This window comes from Rhinatrema bivittatum, chromosome 1 (assembly GCF_901001135.1).
Source record: "Rhinatrema bivittatum chromosome 1, aRhiBiv1.1, whole genome shotgun sequence".
Lineage (NCBI taxonomy): Eukaryota > Metazoa > Chordata > Amphibia > Gymnophiona > Rhinatrematidae > Rhinatrema > Rhinatrema bivittatum.
The window spans coordinates 685,466,916-685,491,054 of NC_042615.1; the positions used below are offsets into that span (position 1 = coordinate 685,466,916).

Genomic DNA, 24,139 nt, shown 5'->3' on the forward strand with positions numbered 1-24,139 from the left:
GAATGGCCCTAACAACCCACCGAAGGGGTCCAGGAACTGCGGGGGAAAACCCCCGTTTCAGTTGAGCACACACCCGCGGGCGGAGCTTGCGAACCACGGGACCCACAAACGACGCGTGGAGCGGCCGGAACCACCGGCATCCACGGGGCACCACCAAAAAGAAGCAAACCTGTGGAGAAAGAAACTCAAAAAACTTCCACTTACCCCAACGGAAGAGGAAAGGAGTACAGAATAGAGAAGGCAGAGCCACAGACACACGCCTCCTCAAAAATTGAAAAGTCTTTTTTTTTTTTTTTAATTTTAAGGATCCAAAATGAAGAGAAACATAAGACAGGGAAATACTGTGGAGAAAAAGAAAGAAATAACCAAAAATGAAGAGACTCTGTCAATCTGGGGGAGCTAGTGGATCCCCCCACTCACATCTGCTGGAGTCAGAAGAATACTGAGCTCCAGCAGAGGGTGCACTACTCTATATGCTGACGCTCTCAAACTCTGTTCTGACTCCATCTGCTGGTCGGGGGATATAACCCACTGTCTGGACTGATCCAGGTACGTACAGGGAATTGTCATTTTTTCATACTTTTTAATCTTGCACATAAAATCACTTGTCTAATTACTGTATATGAAGTTATAAAATTTACATTATAGGATTTACTGTTGATCCAGTGGTCTCAGTGATCAGTAATTGATGAATTTTTATTTGGTTATATTGGTAATATTCACCACATAGGTTATCCTTAGTTTTCAAACATACAGGCCGATACAGTACACCGGAGCGCACGGTTAACCCGCATTTGGACATGCATTTTCGATGCGCTAGCTTTACCCCTTATTCAGTAAGGGGTAATAGCGCGTCGAAAACGCGTGTCCAACCCCCCTGAAACTAATAGTGCCCGCAACATGCAAATGCATGTTGATGGCCCTATTAGTTATTCCCACGCGATACAGAAAGTAAAATGTGCAGCCAAGCCACACATTTTACTTTCAGAAATTAGCGCCTAACCAAAGGTAGGCCGGCAAAATTGAGCATCGGCTATCAAACCCGCTGACAGCCGCCGCTCCTGTCAAACAGGAGGCGCTAGGGACGTGCTAGTATCCCTAGTGCCTCCTTTTACCGCGGGCCCTAATTTGCATAGGCCACCCTCCTGAATCACGCGCCCAGGAGAGTGGCCTGTGCGCGCGCCGGGAGAGCGGGCAAGTGCCCGCTCTCCCGAACGTTTTTCTGAATCGGCCTGTTAGTGACATTATTGTAAGTATGCCATGGCTTAGCCATGTGTCTCTTAGAGGGCCATGGAAAGGGGCTGCTTCTGCTGTACTGGGCCCAGAGGGGGAGCTGGTTACTCTGTGGCAAAAATAGACATGGGATCAGCCACTGTGTGTTCCACTACCCTGGAAGTGCTGCCACCCTCTGGCCTCAGGTTGGGAGGAATTCCTGCTGCCGTCTGGTTCCTATCCAGGGAGAGAGATCACAGCTTTTGCCTGCTGGGGGAAAAGAAGCACTGAGTTACGGGTGGGAGAATGGGCAAAAAGGCCAAAGAGAATGAGGAGGTAGGGAAGGAAGAATAAAGGCAAAACTGAAAAAAAAATTGAGCCATCTAAGAAAAATACAAAAATAGAAAAATGTGAAAATTCGTGAAAAGAGTAAAAAAGCAAAAAATGTTTGGTAGAGTGGAATTGACTTTTTCTCATCTTCTAAAACATTTTGACTGGCACTTAGGTTTTTAAAAAACTTTTCCAGCCCTTACCAATGTGGTATGTGGCATGTCTGGTGTGCTTTGGTCTGTGTATGAGACAAAGACAGAGTAATCCATCCTGGGTGGTCCCAACCAAGTGTGTGACTGGAAAGTTGGGGGAGGGCATGCTCAAAAGTTTGCTCACCCCTGAATTAGAGAACACAGAGCTTTCTAACAAAGCTTTGAGCATGCACAGGAATCTCCACATGTATCCACTACATGTCCATTTTTTTCTTGTCCATTGATGGAAAGGAGGATAAAATTGTATTTCTTGTATCTAAATTGTAAACCGGTGAGATGGTTAGTCTGAGTCATCGGTATATAAACAACAATAAACATAAACATAAACATAAATATGTAGAATGTGATGACAGATAAAGACTGTGAGGCCCATCTAATCTGCTCATTTTCATTCTTGGTGCAAGGCTATAGATCAAGTTGGTTTCTTGCTTTCCTCTCACTTTTCAACCTCTGTACTTATCCCATGCTTTCTTGAATTCCATTACTGTTTTCTTCTTCACTGGGAAACCATTCCATGCATCCATCACCCTTTCTGAGAAGAAATATTTTCTATGTTGCTTCTGAGTCTACGGTTTTGGAGTTTTATATCTTGATCTTTCTTCTGAAAAAGGTGTTTTTTTTTTCTTGTGCTTGCTGTACTACTGCCATTTTCTTTTTTTTTTTTTGTAGCTTCTTTTTGCAAGTCCAGACAATGTTTGTTAGGGCTATTTATTTTTCCTCTTTTAGATCATTTCATGTTTTCTTGGTTGCTGTCGCTGCCTCAGCTTGGAGCAGACTTTCAGCTTTGACTTCACTGAATCAGACTTGATGCTTGCAGCCAGTTGTTATTCTTCTTTTTGGCACAGCTCCCCTTTTCTTTAATAAAAAAAAAAAAAAAGAGGGAAAGAATAAAGGAAAATAAAGTAAATCTTTCAATTTGTGTCATTAATTTTCTGATGTCTGAGAAGCAGTTCACTAACTTGAAGAGGTGCCTCAAGTGCATTTAGTAGATGCCCCTCACAGATCATTATAACAGATACCTGGGAGGAAGGCCACATTATCTCTGACTGTGTCCAGATATTATCCAGAGTAGTTGGCCATGGCAGGCGACGCTGTGTACCTACCAGTTCAGTAAATCCAGTTTGAAACTGGCCTCAGAATCTTCTAAAAAAAAATAATAAAATTCATAAAAATAGGGAGTGGATGAAAGAAAAGAAATAGATGCCTGTAGTCTTAAAACAATCCTTTATTGCAGTGGAGACACAAGGGTAGCCCGACTCTGGCCGAGTTTCGCCGTTTCAAAACGGCTGCCTCAGGGGCTAAAAACATAAATAAAAAACTTTAAGAATAAGAATAAAATAAGAAATGGCATCATCAATAATTGTATAGTTATTTGAATCAATCAACCACATTTGAGTGAATCAGTCATTTAAAAGTTAAAAAATAAAAAAGCCAAGGTGACATATAGAGGATGAATACACTAAAAAGATGGGTTTGTAACACACCAAGTGAATTTGTACATAGCCTCACGGTAGAATAAATTGCATAAAAACAAAATCCAGAATATTAATAAAAACATCATCATTACCTTACAATAATCTTCTTGAATTCATTAGTTATATATCGACTAAGAATATAATGTGATCATATAAAGAGCTGTATGATCTCTTATGTTGCGTCTGTAATGGTGCAGAAAAAAGATGACAATATCACATGATGTATTATACATTATAGTTGAACATTAATCAAGATATTATGAACATTAACTGTACATATCAATGTATCTCTGTTAATATAAATAGATATATCACTTATTGTTGTGTGTGGTTAAACTGTACTCTGATAAAATCATTGTTATTATAATGTGTCTTACTGATGTATTTATATAAAATATTGAGCTTAAAACTGTGAAAGTGAAACAAATTAAGAACCTATGAGAATAAAAATAATTGTTAAGAATCTCTGTGCTATGTGAAGATCTGTGATGTATGTGTATGTGAACATTATAAGATAGTGTATGATAAAATTATTAATTTAAATGAATATGAATGAAAAAACTTAAAAAAGAGCAATACAAACTGGGGAGAACAACTTCTCATACATGTGTGAATACAACAATTGCACTACAAATTGCACTCTGAGAAGTTGCACTCTGAGAAGTTGCACTCTGAGAAGTTGTTCTCCCCAGTTTGTATTGCTCTTTTTTAAGTTTTTTCATTCATATTCATTTAAATTAATAATTTTATCATACACTATCTTATAATGTTCACATACACATACATCACAGATCTTCACATAGCACAGAGATTCTTAACAATTATTTTTATTCTCATAGGTTCTTAATTTGTTTCACTTTCACAGTTTTAAGCTCAATATTTTATATAAATACATCAGTAAGACACATTATAATAACAATGATTTTATCAGAGTACAGTTTAACCACACACAACAATAAGTGATATATCTATTTATATTAACAGAGATACATTGATATGTACAGTTAATGTTCATAATATCTTGATTAATGTTCAACTATAATGTATAATACATCATGTGATATTGTCATCTTTTTTCTGCACCATTACAGACGCAACATAAGAGATCATACAGCTCTTTATATGATCACATTATATTCTTAGTCGATATATAACTAATGAATTCAAGAAGATTATTGTAAGGTAATGATGATGTTTTTATTAATATTCTGGATTTTGTTTTTATGCAATTTATTCTACCGTGAGGCTATGTACAAATTCACTTGGTGTGTTACAAACCCATCTTTTTAGTGTATTTATCCTCTATATGTCACCTTGGCTTTTTTATTTTTTAACTTTTAAATGACTGATTCACTCAAATGTGGTTGATTGATTCAAATAACTATACAATTATTGATGATGCCATTTCTTATTTTATTCTTATTCTTAAAGTTTTTTATTTATGTTTTTAGCCCCTGAGGCAGCCGTTTTGAAACGGCGAAACTCGGCCAGAGTCGGGCTACCCTTGTGTCTCCACTGCAATAAAGGATTGTTTTAAGACTACAGGCATCTATTTCTTTTCTTTCATCCTGACGGCTATTATAGATCGCCTTCCTTCGTGCTTTTTGGGTCCTTCCCTTTTAAAAATAGGGAGTTACACTGGTGACGACTTATGGAAATGGGCCTTATCTGCTTCAGCTTCTCAGTTCAAGGATAGGGTCCTGGGCTTCCCACTCCATCTGATCATGTCACTCAAAGGGCTCAAAGAACTGGACTCTTGATTTGAAACAGCAAGTGACAAGCTGTGGTAGCCCGAGTGGAGCGTGGCTTGGTAACAGCCAGAGGAAATAACAAGTAGACTCTGGCTGTGGTTTAAGTGCACTTTTATTTACAGTGGAAAATAAAATAGCAGCAGACCTTCACTTCAGGTATTTCAAACAGGCAGTGCAAATGGAAAAACAAACACTTCAGGCAGTTCACCTTTACCTCAGGCAACACAGTTTTTAAATAGTAAAGTCTTTAAACAGAGAGTTCTTTAAGCAGAGAGTCTTAACCAACCTTAGATGTAGCAGGTCTTTGTAGCATGTCAGCTCCCCAGGACCCATCTAACCCTTCTAGGCCCCTCAGGTCTTAGACTCTGGTGAAGGGCTCCTCCCTTCACCCGGGATTCCCTGCAAGTTTCAAGCTTAAGGAGGACAGGGCGAGACTGCTATGAAGGAGTTTTCTCTACACTCCTTCACATACCCTTGGGGTGATAGTATCTAATGATATGAAGTCTGTGAAACAATGCGACAAGGCGATAGCAAAAGCCAGAAGAATGCTGGGCTGCATAGAGAGAGGAATATCGAGTAAGAAAAGGGAAGTGATTATTCCCCTGTACAGGTCCTTGGTGAGGCCTCACCTGGAGTACTGTGTTCAGTTCTGGAGACCGTATCTTCAAAAAGACAAAGACAAGATGGAAGCGGTACAGAGAAGGGCGACCAGGAAGGTGGAGGATCTTCATCGGATGACGTACAAGGAGAGATTGAAGAATCTAAATATGTACACCCTGGAGGAGAGGAGGAGCAGAGGTGATATGATACAGACTTTCAGATACTTGAAAGGTTTTAATGATCCAAAGACAACGACAAACCTTTTCCGTAGGAAGAAAATCAGCAGAACCAGGGGTCACGATTTGAAGCTCCAGGGAGGAAGATTCAGAACCAATGTCAGGAAGTATTTCTTCACGGAGAGGGTGGTGGATGCCTGGAATGCCCTTCCGGAGGAAGTGGTGAAGACCAGAACTGTGAGGGACTTCAAAGGGGCATGGGATAAACACTGTGGATCCATAAAGTCAAGAGACCGCCAATGTAGAGTGGGTGGCTCACCAGAACGATGGCTACTGCCCGGAGACAATACCCTTATTAAATAAACATACAGATGCTTACTGTGACTCCAACATCGCTCTAAGCTTCAACGGCAAGAGGAAATGTGGAAAAAAGGATTTGCAATCACAAAGAGGGGAGTAGCTGGCTTGTTACGGCGGTTACTACCCCAAACCAAATAAGCCTAATACTTCACTTTCCAAGCATATACAGCATAGTTCTCTGCTTCAACGGCAGGGGAGAAGAAAAGAGGGTTCGCACTCACAAAGCGGGGAGTAGCTGGCTTATTACGGCGGTTACTACCCCAAACCAAATGTGCCTGATACTTCGCTTTCGATGCATATCCAGCATGGCTCTCTGCTTCATGGCATGGGAGAAAGGCTGATACATCAAGCATTTCCAGCATAGCTCTCTGCTTCAACAGCAGGGGAATAAGAAAAGCTGAGGCTTCACGCATATCCAGAATAGCTTCAACTGCAGGGGAGAAGAAAAAAAAAAAAAAAGATTCGCACTCACAAAGCAGGGAGTAGCTGGCTTGTTACGGCGGTTACTACCCTAAACCAAAAGGGCCTGATACTTCACTTTCAATGCATAACCAGCATGGCTCTCCGCTTCAACGGCAGGAGAGAAGAAAAACAACCAATAGGGGCTGTATGACATAGTCTGGGTAAAGGGAATAAACATGGGTGTAGCTTGCTTATTGCAGCGGTTACTACCCCTACTACCCCTAACTAATCAAGCTAGGTATTTCACTTGGATGCAGCTCCATCACTGCTCTCTACATTAATGGTGGGGGTGGAAGGGAAATAGAACCAAGAGTTAAGAGAAAAAGATAAGTATGAGAGAAAAAAATGTGTGAAGCTTGCTGGGCAGACTAGATGGGCCATTTGGTCTTCTTCTGCCGTCATTTCTATGTTTCTATGTTTCTATACCCTCCCTCTCAGCTCAGCCTTGCCAGGATGAGTGCTTGTCTCTCTTGAAATCTGCATTTGCATTCTCCTTTCCTACTCTGTGTCGGATCTTATAGTTGGAAGGCTACAGGGCCAGGAGCCATCTCATCACTCTTGCATTGGACGCTTTGTCCTATTGATATGCTGCCACCCCAGCAGATAATAACATAAGGCATGTAAGGCCCACTTGACTGCTAAGGCCGCCTTCTCAACAGTTGAGTAACATCTCTTGCATGACTCTTCCAGGATGTTCTTGTCCATTCTTCTTCTGGACTAAGACAGCTCCCAAGTCAACCTCTGAGGCATTATTTGCACCATGAATGTTTTGGAGAAGTCTGGACTTACCAGGACTGGTTCAGAGGATATTACTTCCTTTAGAGCTAAAGACCTTCTCTGGTACTTTCTTTACTAATATCCTTGAGAGGCTCTACCTTTTGTGAATAGTTGGGAAATAATCTTCTGTAATATCCCATAAGGCCCAAGAACATTCTCACTTTCACCTTTGTTTGTCAGACTGGCACCACTAGATCTTCCTGGTCTGTGGATGGACTTTGCCTTTCCCCAGGGTGTAGCCAAGATATTGGACCTCTTGCCCACTCAGCAAGCACTTCTTAGGATTAACAGTCAGCCCTGCCTTCTTCAGACTGGTTAGCATGGCCTGGAGTTGGGTAAGATGTGTTTCCAGTCATAGTTGTAAATAATTTCATCCAAATAAGCAGCTGTGTACCCTTGATGTGGGCAGAGCAGGTGGCCAACCAATCACTGAAATGTTGTGGGTACCAAACAGGATTACTGTAAACTGAAACAGCCCCGTGAGTGTTGAGGATGCAGTCTTCTCTTTCGCCAAGGGTATGAGAGGCACCTGCCAATACCCTTGGTAAGATAAAGGGTGGAGATGAACTGGGTTCAATCAGTTCATCCACTCATGGCATTGGATAGATGCTGAGTTTTGAGACCTCATTGACCTTTTTAAGGTCAATACAGAATCTGAGGCTCCCATGTGGCTTCAGCACCAATTCTATCGGTGAGGACCAGTCACTAGTAGACTCCTCTATTATCCCTAAGCTGGAGCATCTCCTTCACTTCGGTCTCTATGCCATGGCGACTAGCTTCTGGAACCCGATAATGTTGCTGGCATACCACAACTCCCAGAGATGTAATGATATCATGTTGCACCAGGTGGGTGTGACCAGGAAGATTCGAAAAGATCTTGGTTTTCTCCATCAATTGCTTCAAGTCCGCTGTCTGTCTAGTGGACAGCAGTTCTCCGAAGGGAAACTGGGCTTGGTCCACTTTCGGCCTGACCTTTGGGCCAAATTCTCCTTCCTGAATCATGCCACACTCTTGCAGCACCCATTTTTTCAGGAGGTTGATGTGGAAGATCTGGGTCTTCTTTCATTTATCTGACTGAGCTATCTTGTAATCCACGGGCCCTGTTTTCTCCACAACTTCATAGTGTCCTTGCCAATGGGCTAGTAGTTTGCTTTCTGATGATGGAAGGAGGACAAAGATTCAGTCCCTCGGCTGGAATACTCGGAATGCAGGACAATTGTAAGCTCGAGCTTGAGAATTTTGAGCCTTTTCCAGACACAGGCAGGCTGCTTCACCAGTCTTTTTTAGGCAATCTTATACTCTGAGCATGTATTCCACTAGGTTCTGCCCAGGGTTCGCTTCCTTTTCCCAGGTCTTGTGAGCTATATCCAGAATTCCTTTTGGTCTCCTTCCATATAGTAACTCAAATAGGGAAAGCCCCATTGAGTTTTGTGGTACTTCACAGATTACAAACAGCACAATAGGGTAGTAGTATATCCCAGTTCTTACTGTCTTCATTCACAAACTTGCTTAACATCTGTTTGAACTTCTGATTGAAGCGCTCGACTAGGCTATCTATCTGCAGGTGATATACCAAGGTCTGCAGAGTTTTTACTTTGAGCAAGGTGCAGAGTTGTTTCATGACTTTGGAGATGAAAAGGGTACCCTGATCCATCAGGATCTCTTTTGGGTAGCCCAAGTCACAAGAAAACCTCCCTCAGGGCGATCAGCACCGTCGGAGACGTCATATTCCATAGGGGCACTGCCTCCAGATACCTGGTGGCATGGTCCAGTATGATGAGAATGTATTCATTTCCTCAGGTCGTTCTCTCTAGTGGCCTCACAAAATCCATGCCCACTCTTGAAAAGGGGGTCTCGATTAAGGGCATTGGTATGAGAGGTGCCGCCTGTACCCCAGCAGGCTTCGTGAGCTAGAGGATTGGGCAAGACTGGCAATACCACTGGACTTGCTTATGAAGGCTCGGCCAATAGAATTGTGCCAGTATCTTTTCCTGGGTCTTTTCCTCCCCCAGGTGACCCCCCAGAAGATGACTGTGAGCTAACTGCATGACTTGTTGACAATAGGGTTTGGGAACCAAGAGTTGTTCTATCACTTCCCCTTCCTCACTTCCTTTTATGACTCTGTACAACAAATCCCCTTTCATCACAAAATAGGGAGGGACAGGATCTACACTCTGGGCCCTGGGGACTGCCTTCCCATCCACCCATTGTATATGCTCTTGGGCCCACTTAAAGGATTCATCCTCCCTTTGAGCTTGCCTAAAGCTCCCTGGATCCCACTTCAAGGGGCCAAGTAAGGCATTTTGGGTGGATGGTTGTTCTCCCTCTGACTCCAACCCCTCCTCCCCAGCTATCTCTAAATTAGCAGTGTGAGTGTTTTTGTCCTGTTGGTGTTGCCTCTGGGACTTAGGAGTCTGAGTGTTTATGGAAGTGATCAGGGTCCTCCAATAGAAAGAGCTCTGGAAACTCTTAACCCTTCAGGGCTGTGACTTGATTTGACTGAAGGTTGCAGCTGGGATGAACAGTCCGGCCGAACATGCTCTGCTGACAGTCGAGAATTCTGAGTCTTAGGACTCCGCTGACCTCTATCCGGGTTAAATGGTTCTCTTATGCTGCATTGTTTGTTCTATGGAAACCGATGTGATGTCCCTGACGAATGTCGGTCTATAAAAATGTTAAATAAATAAAATTAATGGTTTGGGCCTGATGATAGGCCTCCGCTACTTCTAGGGTCTTTTCAACCATAAGGCCTGGATGCCGGCAAACCTACTGCCTCATGGGTGATTCGAGGCTGTCCTAGAATTGTTCCAGCAGCACCGCATTGGCTGTCTCCATTCCAGTTTTCCCTTCTGGGTGCAGCCACTTCCAAGTGGCATCTTTAAGCCTGTGGAATAGGTTTCTAGGGTTCTAGCTTGCTACACCTTTCAAGTGCCGCCAGCCTTCATTCGAGCTTCACAGTGACATCTTGGTTGCTACCCTCTGGACATTGACTATTAAGGCTTCAGCCTTCTTTTGCTCAGGCACCTCTAGTCTTTCATTGTTCCTTGGTGCTTAAGTTCCTAATCTGCAACCCATCCAAGGTAGTTCTATGCCACCTGCTGGCTGCTGTCTCTGGGCTGAACCAGTACCTAACTTTGAGGCCCGCCTAAGTCCTGCAAGCCCCAGCACCCAAAGGGAACGTGGGCTGGTATAGGTGAAGCTTCAGTGGCCTCTAGCTTCAGCCCACTCCTCCTGCTGATGGTGGGGACCCGTAGGCCCTTGCCTATGTGTTGCGTCAACCCCACCTCAGCCCAAGAATCTACCCCCTACGCAACAACCTAGGAAAAAGATCTAGGCATCATAGTGGCTAATACATTAAATTAAATTTATATTCCGCTTTTTGCACTTTTTTCAGCGCTTCAAAGCAGACTCTACTGGTCTATAGTTTTCCGGATTACCCCTGGAGCCCTTTTTAAATATTGAGGTTACATTGGCCACCCTCCAGTCTTCATGTGCAATAGATAAATTTAATGATAGGTTATAAATATAAACTAATAGATCAGAAATTTCATTTCTGAGTTCCTTCAGAACCATGGGATGCATACCAATCCGGTTCAGGTGATTTTCTACTCTTTAGTTTGTCAATCTGACCTACTACATCTTCCAGGTTCACAGTGATTTGGTTCAGTTCATCTGATTCATCACCCTTGAAAACTATCTCCGGAACAGGTATCTCCCCAGCATCCTCATTAGTAAACACAGAAGCAAAGAATTAATTTACTCTGTCTGCATTGGCCTTATCTTCTCTAACAGCCCCTTTAACCCCTTGGTCATCTAACGGTCCAAACGACTCCCTCACTGGTTTCTTGCATCTAATATTTTTTTTTTAAGTTTTTATTATGAATTTTTGCCTCTACAGCTAACTTCATTTCAAATTCTCTCTTCGCCTGTCTTATCAATGCTTTACACTTAACTTGACAATGCTTATGCTTTTTCCTATTTTCTACAGATGGATCCTTCTTCCAATTTTTGAAGGATGTTTTTATGGTTAAAATAGCCTCTTTCACCTCACCTTTTAACCATGCCGGTAATCGTTTTGCCTTTTTTCCACTTTTCTTAATGTGTAGAATAAATGTGGACTGCGCGTCTAAGATTGTATTTTTAAACAATGTCCATGCCTGTTGAACACTTTTAACCTTTACAGCTGCACCTTTCAGTTTTTTTCTATTTTCCTCATTTTATCATTTTCCCTTTTGCAAATTTAGTGTTAGAGTTGTAGATTTACTTATTGTCCCCCTTCCAGTTATTAGTTCAAATGTGATCATGTTATGATCACTATTGCCAAGTGGCCCCACCACCATTATGTCTCTCATCAAATCCTGCATTCCACTAAGAATTGAATCTAAAATATTTCCCTCTCTCATTGGTTCCTGAACCAATTGCACCATGAAGCAGTCGTTTATTCCAGCTAGAAACGTTGTCTCTAGCATGTCCTGATGTTACATTTACCCAGTCAATATTGGGGTAATTGAAATCTCCATTATTACTGCACTGCCAAATTGGTTAGCTTCCCTAATTTCTCTTAGCATTTCATCATCTGTCTGACCATTTTGTCCAGGTGGAATATAGTATACGCCTATCACTATACTCTTACCCACCACACATGGGATTTCTACCCATATAGATTCTATTGAACATTTAATCTCTTGTATGATCTTTATCCAGTTGGACTCTATACCCTCTGGAACATAAAGTGCCACACCCCCATCAAGTTGGTCCTCCCTATCATTGAGATATAATTTGTACCCTGATATAGCACTGTCCCATTGGTTATCTTCCTTCCACCAGGTCTCTGAGATACCAATTATGTCAGTCTCATCATTTACTGATATACACTCTAACTCTCCCATCTTACTTCTTAGACTTCTGGCATTGGCATACAGACATTTTGAAGTGTGATTTTTATTTGTATTAACCTGCTTTTCAGTTGATAGGGATACTTTGGAAATCTTTAGCTCAGGTGATTTTTTATATATAGGCACATGGATTATGTTTGCTTTTATTGGAACCTTTCTTTTGGGATGTCCTAACTCTCCTGTTTCATTAGTATCCTTCAAGGATACATTCCTCTTAACCATGCACTGCTGAGTGATTGTTGGCTTTACCCCTTTTTCTAGTTTAAAATCTGCTGTATTTCGCATGGCACGTGGCTCAGAGAGTTTGAATATGATTGAAATTTCTCACTCTTCAAAACAGTAGCAACTGGAGAAGTAGCCATCCTCTCACTCTGGTCTCCCAAAGGCAAAGATCTGTGCTTCAACAGGTTTCTCTACATAGCATCTGTGAATGTTCAGTCTTCTGTGAGACATTCCAATTCTCTTATTCAGGATGTTTCAATTGAAGTTAATGGGGTGGTCACAGAGACCTTCAGCTAGCACTTCAAAGATGTTGAGATACATATGATGGGCTCATTGATGCTGAAGTGAACATTGAGCAAACTTCCTCCAGTGACAACCCTTTGGGAACAGGTAGTTCTGGGGGAATTCTGTGCTACTATGCAGCGCAGAATTCCCCCCTGTGCAGAATTGCCAAATTTGCAGAAAATGGCAGAGGAGGCTCCGGCATGCCACGAATGAAGCGCTCTCTGTTCGCGGCGAAGATGAAGGCCCCAGTGAGAGAGTGTGTGTGTGTGTTTGTGCGTGTGTGGAGAGATGTGTGAGAGAGAGAAGGGGGAGGAGGGGTCTGAGAGAGGAAAGGGGAGGGGGGTGAGAGAGAGAGCAGGGGGAAGGGTGAGAGAGAGTGGGGGGAGGGAGCTTGAGTGTGGGTGCCAGAGAGGGAACCTATATGAGGATATTGTGAAGGAGTGTATATGTGTGTGAGAGATTGGGAGCTGGTGTATATGAAAAAAGGGATCATGTGTATGTGAGGGTGCTAGTCTGTGTGAAGCGATTGTGTATGTGTGAGAGAGAGCCTGTGTGAAGGGAGTGTTTGTGAGAGACATAGGTAGCCTGTGTGACGTATGTGTGAGAGAGAAAGGGAGCTTGTGTGGATGTGTATGCAAGTCAAGGACCTTGCATTGAGGGGATGTGTGTGTGCAAGATAGAGGGACTCTGTATGAGGGGATGTATGTGTGAGGGAGCCTGTATGATGATGATGTGTGTATGTGCACTAGAGAGAGGGACAGAGGGAAGCCTGTGTGAGGGGGCAGTACTGAGAACGGGGTCAATCTTTGGAAGTGGTGATAGAGTAGAAGGGATTGAGCCTAGAGGTGGAGGGGAGCGATACTGGCAGGGAAATTTCTAGGGAAATTCTGCTCAAAATATTAAAAATTCTGCATCTTTAAGTAATTTTTCTGTATTAATTTAAAATGTAATTACTTAGACTGTCATGTAGATTGTGTTATTTTGACCAATATAAAGTATGCAGAATTTTGCAGAATTTTTAAGTTTTTTTGTGCAGAATTCCCTCAGGAGTAGGCACAGGGTATTTCGATATCAGTGTCAGCATGAGCCTTCATACCAATGATATGAATCTGGATCCCAGGCAGGGTGATCAGAGGACTTTGAGCCTCATACCTTTTTTAAAGAGTACCCCTGAAGAGAGTTATTTTCCAGACTTTCACTCGAGTATTCTCCACATCTGCAGGAAATCCTTCTGCATTGGAGGACATTTCCTTCCACTTATTTGTGCAGAAGGTGACTAAGGCCATTCCATTTGATTAACAGGTTTCAGAACAGCCCAGGGCTTCATTGCTTATTCTTCTGAAATATTTGGACTGGGTTTGTCCACACTCTACTATAGGGAACATTGAAGCTGTGGAAATGCCCATGTTTTGTGTTTCTTGTTAACAAGAAGGTAGACATCAATTACCAAATGCAGCTGGGGTAGGCAACCTCTGGTCCCTGTGGATATCAATCTTGAGGGATTTCTAGACATCCTTAATGAATATGCATGAGGGAGATTTTCATGCACACTGCTTTGATTGTATGCAAATCTATCATATATTCATTGGGTAGATCCTAAAAAGCTGAACAGATTGTCCACAGGGACTGGAGTTTACAAATCCATGGTATATAGGCAGCTCTTGGATTCAACTGTTTGCCATTCTCATATCAGTGCATCATGGTCAAATCTGCTCTGTGGTGAACCAAATGACACATGCATCTGCTCTGATAGGCCATAAGCCAAAAACGTTGATTCTCATTGGAAAATGGTTTCATCAAAACACTCTGGTCGATTTTAAAAACCTTGTGCATGCCAAAACCAGGAGATATGTGCAAGTCTTGGACTTGTGCGCGCAGCATGGATTTTAAAAATTCTGTGGCAAAACGCATATCTCCCAATATGCACACACAACTATTTTTGACAAGAAGGAACAGGGCATGGGTGGGACATGAGCGAGCCGGGTCTTAAGCATGAATCCAGCACATAAGTATTTACACACACAAGCATGTGCCTGGGTCCCCTACCACGTAACTTTACTTCTGCTTTGGACGGCATGTAAGTAATAAAATAAAAAAACAAACTAGTTAGCGAGGTTTAGAGGGGTCTGGGCTAACAGGGTCAAAGATAGGCAAACTAATGAGGGGGGGGGGGGGGGGGGTTAGGAAGACCGATTGGTTAACTGGGAGCAAACTGGGAAAATGGGCTCTAGCATCAGCACATGTTTCTACTGAAATCCCCCCCCACGTGCATGGTCCAGGCGGCATTTGCAAACACGTGTTTTTGGGTACTTGCCAGATTCTTATGGCCTGGATTGGAAACAGGATGCTGGGCTTGATGGACCCTTGGTCTGACCAAGTATGGCATTTTCTTATGTTCTTATATAAACTGGGGCTATTTTATAACATGCATGCATATACGTGCTTATGTTATAAAATGGCCACGTCCATTGGCATGTGCCAGCAAACACGCACTCGTGCGCCCACGCGTGTCTCTTAAAATTTACCTTACTATGTTTACTTCCCTGATAGTGGACTTCCAGGTCCATGTGACTGACTAATTGCATACCCTGTGGAGTCACATATAAGCTTTTGATCACTTTGGGGCCAATGTAATAAGCAGCGCTATGCCTACCGCAGGTTTCTACTCACATTTTAGTGGGGTTTTTTGGCACTAACGCTGCCCTGGAATGTAAAAAGGGCTTTAATACCAAAAAAACCTGCACTAAAAAACCCACGGAAAGCTTAGCGTTGGTGAATGCAAATTGCAGGGTAATAGCCTAATTAGCTAATCCCTTGCAATGCAAGGAGGCACACTAGTGGGAAAGCTGTTTAGTACATCTCCTACCATGGGAAATGTAGCGTCTGCTCAAAAGCAGGCATTAAACTTCCCGCAGCTGGCCGGTCAGATCATCCCTCCCTCCCCAGGTTGCTGAAACCCCGCCTCAAGGTCTGGCCCAGCAGGCAAGGCAGAAGTCCCTGGATCCTCCGTTTTTTGCACTAAACTTTAAATGCTTGTTGTCCAGCAGGTCCCTGTCTTCTTCCCTGATACCCCTCTTGCTCCAATAAAAGGACTGTGCTCACTTCCCAGCCCGCAAAACCCTCCTCACCCGGGAACCCCTGCTGGAGAACCTTCTCTGGCAGAGCTGTTCCTGACTGGTCCTTTGCACTGACACGTCAGTGAAAGGATCAATCCTTTTTCAGGACAGCCTTCTGTCACTGACATGTGACAGAGGGACCAATTGGCAGTAAGTGAAGGAGTAAATTAATTTTAAGTGTCATGGAGGGGGATAGGCCTTTTTTTTATGCGGTTTGGCATACAAAGAGCCTCTGAATGTTAAAAAAAAACCACAAAAAAAAAACCATGCTTTTTTACTTCTAGCACACTTTTTTTTTTTTAACTCATGGGTCATTTGCATGCCATTAGTTTACTGCATCCTGTGGAAACCCCATGTTTTACTGCCCACGCAAAGAAGAACCCATGCTAAAATTTAAAGGCAATTTTATTGCGGGTTTTATTACATCGGCCCCTTTGCCTCTTAGGAGGAAAAAAGGAATTGCACTGCCTTATGATAAAAGGAAAGGAATGTGAAATCCATCTAGTCAATTCAGTCTATGAAGCATTTGAGAAGGCTACAGCAGTCACTGCCATGGCCATTGATACTTGCCTTATCATTAGCAGGACCCACAATTTGGAACACAATGCCTCCAGAGATCAGATTACAAAGTGATCTCAAGGCATTTAAGAAAAGTTTAAAAACATGGCTTTTTAAACAGGCATTTTACAAGGAGACGGGAAAATAGAAATTATTCAGGAATAAGCAGATAAGCACCGACACACAGTACTTAGGACAACACAGTAGAGTAGTCTATGAACCCCACATCACAACTAGCATATTGATAACACTATGTATGATAAATTTACCCGTAAAAGTACTTTCAGTACACTCGGTCATGACCCACTTCTCTAAAAATTATTTTGTCTAATGATATATTGTAACCGAACCTTTGACGGCACCTGTTAGAATGTACTATAGTACACTTTTACCTACATTAAATATGTGCCTACATGTAAACCGTTGCGATGGTATATAACTTAGCGACGGTATAGAAAAGATTTTAAATAAAATAAAAAAATAGTGTAGCTGCTTGTTTCAAATTTCAGAGATGACATACAGGACATGCTCACAAATGTGCCATGCAAAGGAGATAAAAGTGAAGGAATTCATGGACCTTAAGTGTCATTAGGCCACTTTGCAGATACACTCCATCTCCATTACACCTCCTCTACCTCACAAGTTTGAATACTTTTTCTCATAAGAAGCAGTACCAAAGATCTTTTCTTCCTAAAGATCATAGCTCAAAGAGCCACCAGTGTAAGTTTTTTGACTGAGTACAGAGACAATATCTACTCTCCTCAGCCCAAGCTCCAGATAAACCTCCCTATTGGAGAGAGAGGCTGTGTTTTGTTTATTTGTTTTTGCTTATTCTTTGCACTTTGTAATCCAAGACAGTGGGATCCTCTAGCTCAGTGTTCCTCAATCTGTTCCTGGAGTACACCCTAACCAATCTTGTTTTCAGGCTATCCACAATAAAATATGCATAAGATATATTTGCATACAATGTAAGCAGTGCATGCATATATATCTCATGCATATTCATTGTGAATAGCCTGAAAACCAGACTAGCTAGGGGATATTCAGGACTAACTTAAGCAATACTTTTCTGGAATTAATCTGGCTGAGCCGAACCCACCTAAATCTATTCCACCAGGGATTGACCTCAGAAATTGCCAATTAACCCCATCAACTCAAGTGAGAGATCTAGGAGATCAAATTGATAAAAACTTAACAATGAAAACCCATATTGGTAAACTGATCAAATCTGGTTTCTACAAGTTACGAAGCCTAAGCAGATCGAAACTCCTTTTAAACAAAACAGATTTCAGAACGGTTTTACAATCTCTAATATTCTCTAACCTTGATTACTGTAACTCCCTACTTCTGGTAATCCCATCCAGTCACCTAACACCTCTTCAGCTACTGAAAATGCTGCAGCTAGACTATTGTCTGGAAAAGAGAAATATGACCACATCATCCCAATGCTGATCGCTCTACATTGACTTCCTGTACAATCAAGAATAATCTACAAAGTACTCACCATAATTTTCAATAACATGAATCCGAATAACTATCTGTTGGGATTAACATTTAAACCACATATTCCATCACAAATGCTCAGGTTACAAAATAAAGGCCTCATAGAAATCCTGACCATTAAAACTCTCATCTAATGCAAACTAAAGAGGGAGCAATTTCAGTCGCTGGACCAAAACTATGGAACTCCATGACAGAGGACCTGTGAACTATAACAGACATTAAAAAATTCAAGAGCGAGTTGAAGACCTGGCTATTCAAAACTGTCTGCTGTCTGGAAGATGCCTCCAGTTCTACATAAGTCAGAAAACCGCAAATGTATTGATCTTTACCCCCACGCCTAACCCCTCTTAACCCACTTATATTTTCCTAAATATATCTATCTTTGAATGCACACACTGGTGTAGATTTTAAAAGAAACGCAAGCACATGGACATGCTGATTTTATAACATGCACGCCCAAATCCTGCCTCCCCACCCCGGCCCCTCTCTTTTTTAGGGCCCGACACTTATGCATGTATCGGCAGTTACACGCATGGATGGGCCCCTTTGACAATGCGTATGGTAACTGCCGGTATTTGCGCGCATGGCCCTTTTAAAAGCTGGCCTACTGTGTCTAAATGTTTTCCTACGTTACCATCTGTACATATGTCTACCTTAGTTTGCATTATTTATGAGTGTCTAATCTGAACTAGTGATTCTCTCATGGAATGACAGAATATAAAGCACACAAATAAATGATTATTGACTGACTTTTTGGAAATACATCAAAATTGCCCACCCTTCATCAAGACTTGCTATGAATGGAAATCTCCACCTTAAAGGCCCACATAGTTGAACCCCTCCAACAGGAGGGTGGGATTTTACTCCAGCTACTTTTTGGATTCTCAGTAAAACCCATGGATTCAGACACATCCTAGATCTAAAGTACCTAAACATCTACCTGAAAAAAAGGAAAGTTTCAGAATGGTTTCCCTAGCTCTACACCATTCTGCTACTTCTAAACTGTGGAGTTTGGTTATATTTTTGGACTTCAATGAGACATATATCACAGCGATGAGTACATGTTACAGGAAGTATCTCAGATTTGTGTTGTGCATAAGCACATCTAGTATTGCGTTTTGTCTCTTGGACCAAGACCAATCAAAATGCAAAGATAGACAAAGCAAAAATGTGGTAGTAAATGTTTAGTATTGCGTTTTGCCTCTTGGACCAAGACCAATCAAAATGCAAAGATAGACAAAGCAAAAATGTGGTAGTAAATGTTTTCTCAACAACTTATAAGTCTACTAGATAGGAAAAAATTATTCTAAAGACTTTCATATAAATCAGGGGAAAGATTAATTTTCTTAGATGATTTCCAAACAAAGAATGAAACATCTGTGTGTTAGCCTAATGTAGCATAGAGTGTTAAAAAAGCATCTGAGTTATACTTCCCAGCTTGAAGTGCAAACAAAAGTCCTTATAATCCCTCCTAAGTGTTGTGGCATGGTTTGCATTTTGATGTAAATCCCTGCATCAGAGTAAAACGTTAGTATTGAATAGACATCCATAAACTTGTTCTAAAAAAATGCTTCCATTTCCCTTCTTAGGCAGACAAGATTTTCAATACTGCAGTATGGTGTTTTGTCCACCAATCAGTCACAGTTGTCTCAACATGATCTCCTGTTGAGATTCTAGGTTTGAACTATCCATCCTACAAGACTTGTTGAGGGAATAGAGCACAACTCTCACCCTCCCAGAACCTGTTTCACTTGGTTTCTAGGATTGTCATCCTGAATGTTTCATGTTTTCTGATTCCATTTTTTTAAAAAGGGGGTGGGGGATAAAAGGGCAAGAGAGATTACTCATGTCAAAGTTTTTTTTTCGCCTGTTGAGGGACTTTTATCTTGCCTTCCTCCTTGTATAGTTCAAAAAATAGTTTTAATTTAGTCTCACAAGTATGGTACATTGTTCTGCTTGCAATCAGAGAAAATGTCATTTAACTGTGTTAAATGGTGGATAGGCATACAGTGGATTCTATGGTTTGCAGGAAGCCACCTGCAGACAAAGCTTTCTTACAAAGCTTGTAGAAGTGATTACTGATGAGCACAGGTCATATGCCCCACCAGTGATTTGTTATGCTGCTATTAGAGAACAGTTGTTAGAGGTAAGCAATTACACACTCCCTGAATCTGCACCCCAAACTGATCTATATACTGTCATTTCATTGAAAATAGCTGCTAAGAATGACATGGTATATTCAATTATTTTTAGATCAAAATACTGACCATATTATATTAAATCTTAGTGGTATCCAGATAAGTTTTTCTGTGGCATATCTAGCTGAATTAAAAAAATGGACAGCTTTCTGGTACAAGTACAATATAAATGAATATTTGTCAAATCTCCAGATAATCTGTAGCTATAGTTCATAATTAGGGGTGCCTTCACAAACTACAATTTTTCATTCTATGCCTGTTTTAGATATAGAAGATCACAACTTACATAATTGTTTATTGTTTGTGTGTTTCAGGTCGATACATGGCAGACTGCTGATGAACCTTTGAAAAATCAGTACATAAGAGGAGCATTAACTCAGCCTAATATGTTGTCTGTAGCTTCCAAACACTATTTTAACATTTATTGAATTTTTCTATTTTAATCTTTAACTTCTTAGACGCTAGTTCTGTTCTGCAGTCAACTACAAAATGTAAAAATGCACTTTTTAAAGTCATTTTGGGGGGAGGGAAATATTTTTATTAAACTATAATAGCACTGAAGTAATCTTCAACACTGTCTTGAAATCTGCAATATTCAGGAAACTTAAGTTTTACAGTAGAAAAATGCAATTATACCAATAGTCAAATTTGTAATCAGTAGCAATATTGGAAAGTTTAAACATATCTTATGGGACTGTATAGAAAGTGTAGAAATTGTGGGAGAACAAGCACTAAACACTTTGGCTTTCAATAGATGAGGTGAAAAGATTTCTAATACTGTAAAAGATATGCAGTTTCAGTACTCCACACTACAAATGAAATGGAACTCTGTCTACCTTCCTCTCATGTTGTGTGATGTGCCATAAAGTGGTTCAGCTTTAGAAGGAACTCTGTACACTATATAAAATATGAATTGATTCCCATATTTAGTTGTATGTTACCAAAATATTAACAGGCTTTTTAATGGAAGATTTAAAATTCTCTTTAAGTGCAATGTGTTAAAATAAGCTTAAAAAAGGTAGCTGAAATACATACTCTGGAATTAGTTAACTTTATGGGAGATGTGATTGTTTTGATGAATTAATGTTGTAGATTTAATTTATTTTTATATGGATTACATAACATTTGTGCCTTTTATAAACTGTGCCTGTCCTGTTTGTTCTTACTAATATATGTTTCATTTCCTTGTTGAATCTCTGGGCCTTCGATATAGCAACCTCGTTTCAAATTCTCTATATGTAATGCATAGTAATGTATCAAAATATTTCTTGCTTGGATTTAGATGGGAAATGTGGAATAACTGGAGATTGCTTTAAAAGGTATGTTTAGAAATACTGGATTACTTCTTCATGGGGTAATTGCAATAAATACAGTCACTGTAAAGGGAAATGCATAGTGCATTACCTGACAAAAAATAATTTCTGTGTCATATTACAATCACCAAAGATGTGTAAACATTGAAGCTACTTTAATAAACCCTACACAGATATAATATACCACAATGGTTAATGATGAAATGTAGCATCTTCCTTTGCTGTGACTGTTAAGTTATTGAAGATTTAATTGCTTTTTGGTTTTGTCTAATGTGAATGTAAATGTTAAATACTCTACTATGAGTAACAATTTAGAAATATATATTTTCAGTTTGAACAGAAAAAGCACTGTCATTCCTGTGCATTAATTTAACCAAATTGATTGCAAACAATTGTGTAGGTTTCTATATTGATCAGTGTTAGAATTGCCATTAATTTTATCCTGTCATAATTTAGACATAGGAAAGTGATCTGAGGAAAGGCATTAATAGATTTAATATTGAACTAAGGGCCTTGTTTAATAGATTTTTCTATAGGCACATAATGGGTAAAAGTCTGTTTTGAATAAGGCCCTAAATTGTTAACTGCATAAATCTCTAATATTTATGTGCCATTGAACACATCATAATTAAATGCAGAAACTGTGTAAAAGCAATCGTTTTTTTGTTTTGTTTTGTTTTTTGGCCAAAAGTTTTTAAATCCTTGCCAGTAGAAAATTGTATTTGAATGCCAGTGTCCACCCTAGATTTTGTTAGAAGCAATAATAGATTTATTCAGAAAAATTACCATAAATCTACTATTATGTTGTACTGTTTAGATTTTCATTAGCTTGCCATTTCAAGACCCTTATTGTAGACAATTAATAGAGATGGTAATGTATGTTACACTTATTAATGATAAGAGCTCCATTATTAAGCAGTATCTATGCTTTCTATATTTACTAACTGTTAGAAACAATCTGAATTTAAATTGGGCAATAAATTAAACTGGATTTGCTAAAATGGTAATTTATTTCTGAATGACAAACAGCTACTATTTCTAGCTATTATAGTACCATTTTAAATGCTCATGGTAAACTCTGCAATAAAGCTTAATGTTTAACCAAGCAATGAATATTTTTTACTGAAATCCAGAAACTATTTTACTGCCCATGGAATTATTTTTTTATCTAGTTATTACTTAAACTTCTAAATTAACAGATTGAATAATTTTCAGCATTTTTAACTCTTTGATATCAATCCTTGGAGCATGCATATGTAATGGGTGCATGTTAAGAATTTTGAACCCATAACATTTATATTGACATTGCCTATAGAAATTCCTGGACTTGGTAAACCTTCAAGTAGATACTGGTATCTGACATGAAATGTATTTTAGCGAGCTGGTTCTTGCTTTTGTATACAGTGATATTCTTTATAACTTTCTCTTCTTATTAAAAAAAAAAAAAAATGAATTTACAAACACTGAACTCTAAAAGGATCTGAGTTTTCATGGAATGTTACTACTTCTGGATGTAAATTAAAACAATACAAGTTTATCTTTCAAAAAATCTGTAAATATTTTTGATTTTTCATATAATGTAAATTTTACAAATATGGTTGCACCCGTAATAAACATGTAATATATAATTTACAAATGTGTACTTCTCAGTTCTTCTGGATATGGATGATTTTCTAACTTAATAAAATATGGCTTACAGCTAGCCTTGTATTAGACATTTAGGCCTGGATTTATCAAAATGCGATAAGTATTGCATGCGATAGCAAAAGGGGTGTGTTTTATGCTAATAGACAGTTTATCACAATTTGCGCTAATACCTATGCGAAGAGCTATAACTTTTTGACACATTGCAATAAGTGCCAGACCTGTTGTATTTCCTGCATACAACCACTGGGGGACCATTTTTAATGGTCCCAGGGAGCTCAGACAAGAAAGAGAGAGAGATGAGAGAGTAGCCATATTGCCTTCTCCCTAGATAGGTATTTATATCCCTATTGGAGGCCCACCTAGTAACTAGAGGTGAGGTTTAGGTATTAGTGTAGGGGGTTAGGGGCTACTTTGACATTCAAAGTGAGATGTACGAACAGAACAGTGGTCTCTTGTGAAGATTTGATGACCTTCGGAGTGAGGAAACTCACACAAAGATGAGATTTGTGCAATGTTCTCTCCACCTAGCTTGATGGACTCTTTACCTGGGTAACATCAAGCTAGGTAGAGAAAACATTGTACAAATCTCATCTTTGAGTGAGATTTTGCGTACGATCCCCGGCCAAGATTTTTCCACTCGCCTTGCGGTCACCAGGACAAGAAGGTAGCAGTCCTCCAGACGTTGCTTCGGTTAGAAGAGTTGGGGGCCATTGTTCCAGTCCCAGTCTCGGAGCAACGAAGAGGGCACTACTCTATATATTTCGTCGTGCCAAAGAAAGAAGGCTCCCTTCGTCCCATCCTCGATCTCAAGGAAGTCAATCGTTGTCTCTGGAACCCGCGATTTCGCATGGAGACCCTGAGATCCGTGATCGCGTCCGTCCGACCGGGGGAGTTCCTGGTGTCCCTGGACCTCAAGGAGGCCTACCTGCACATCGGGTTCAGGAAGGAACATCAGGAATATCTCCATTTCTGCGTACTGGGGAAGCACTATCAGTTCCAGGTGCTGCTGTTCAGTCTCGCGACGGCCCCAAGGACGTTCACCAAGAT

The 24,139-nt window shown here is 40.5% G+C and overlaps 1 protein-coding gene across 4 annotated transcripts in view; it reads left to right on the forward strand.

The window, feature by feature from the left end:
* Nucleotides 1-22,962, forward strand: part of FCHO2 (FCH domain only 2) — a 532,544-nt gene extending 509,582 nt beyond the window's left edge. For all 4 annotated transcript variants that reach the window (XM_029574710.1, XM_029574736.1, XM_029574720.1 and 1 more), the window contains one exon: nucleotides 20,447-22,962. In XM_029574710.1, the coding sequence (XP_029430570.1) occupies nucleotides 20,447-20,469 (23 nt within the window). In that variant the 3' untranslated portion in view covers nucleotides 20,470-22,962. The remainder of the gene's footprint in view (nucleotides 1-20,446) is intronic.
* Nucleotides 22,963-24,139: the final 1,177 nt, after the last annotated feature.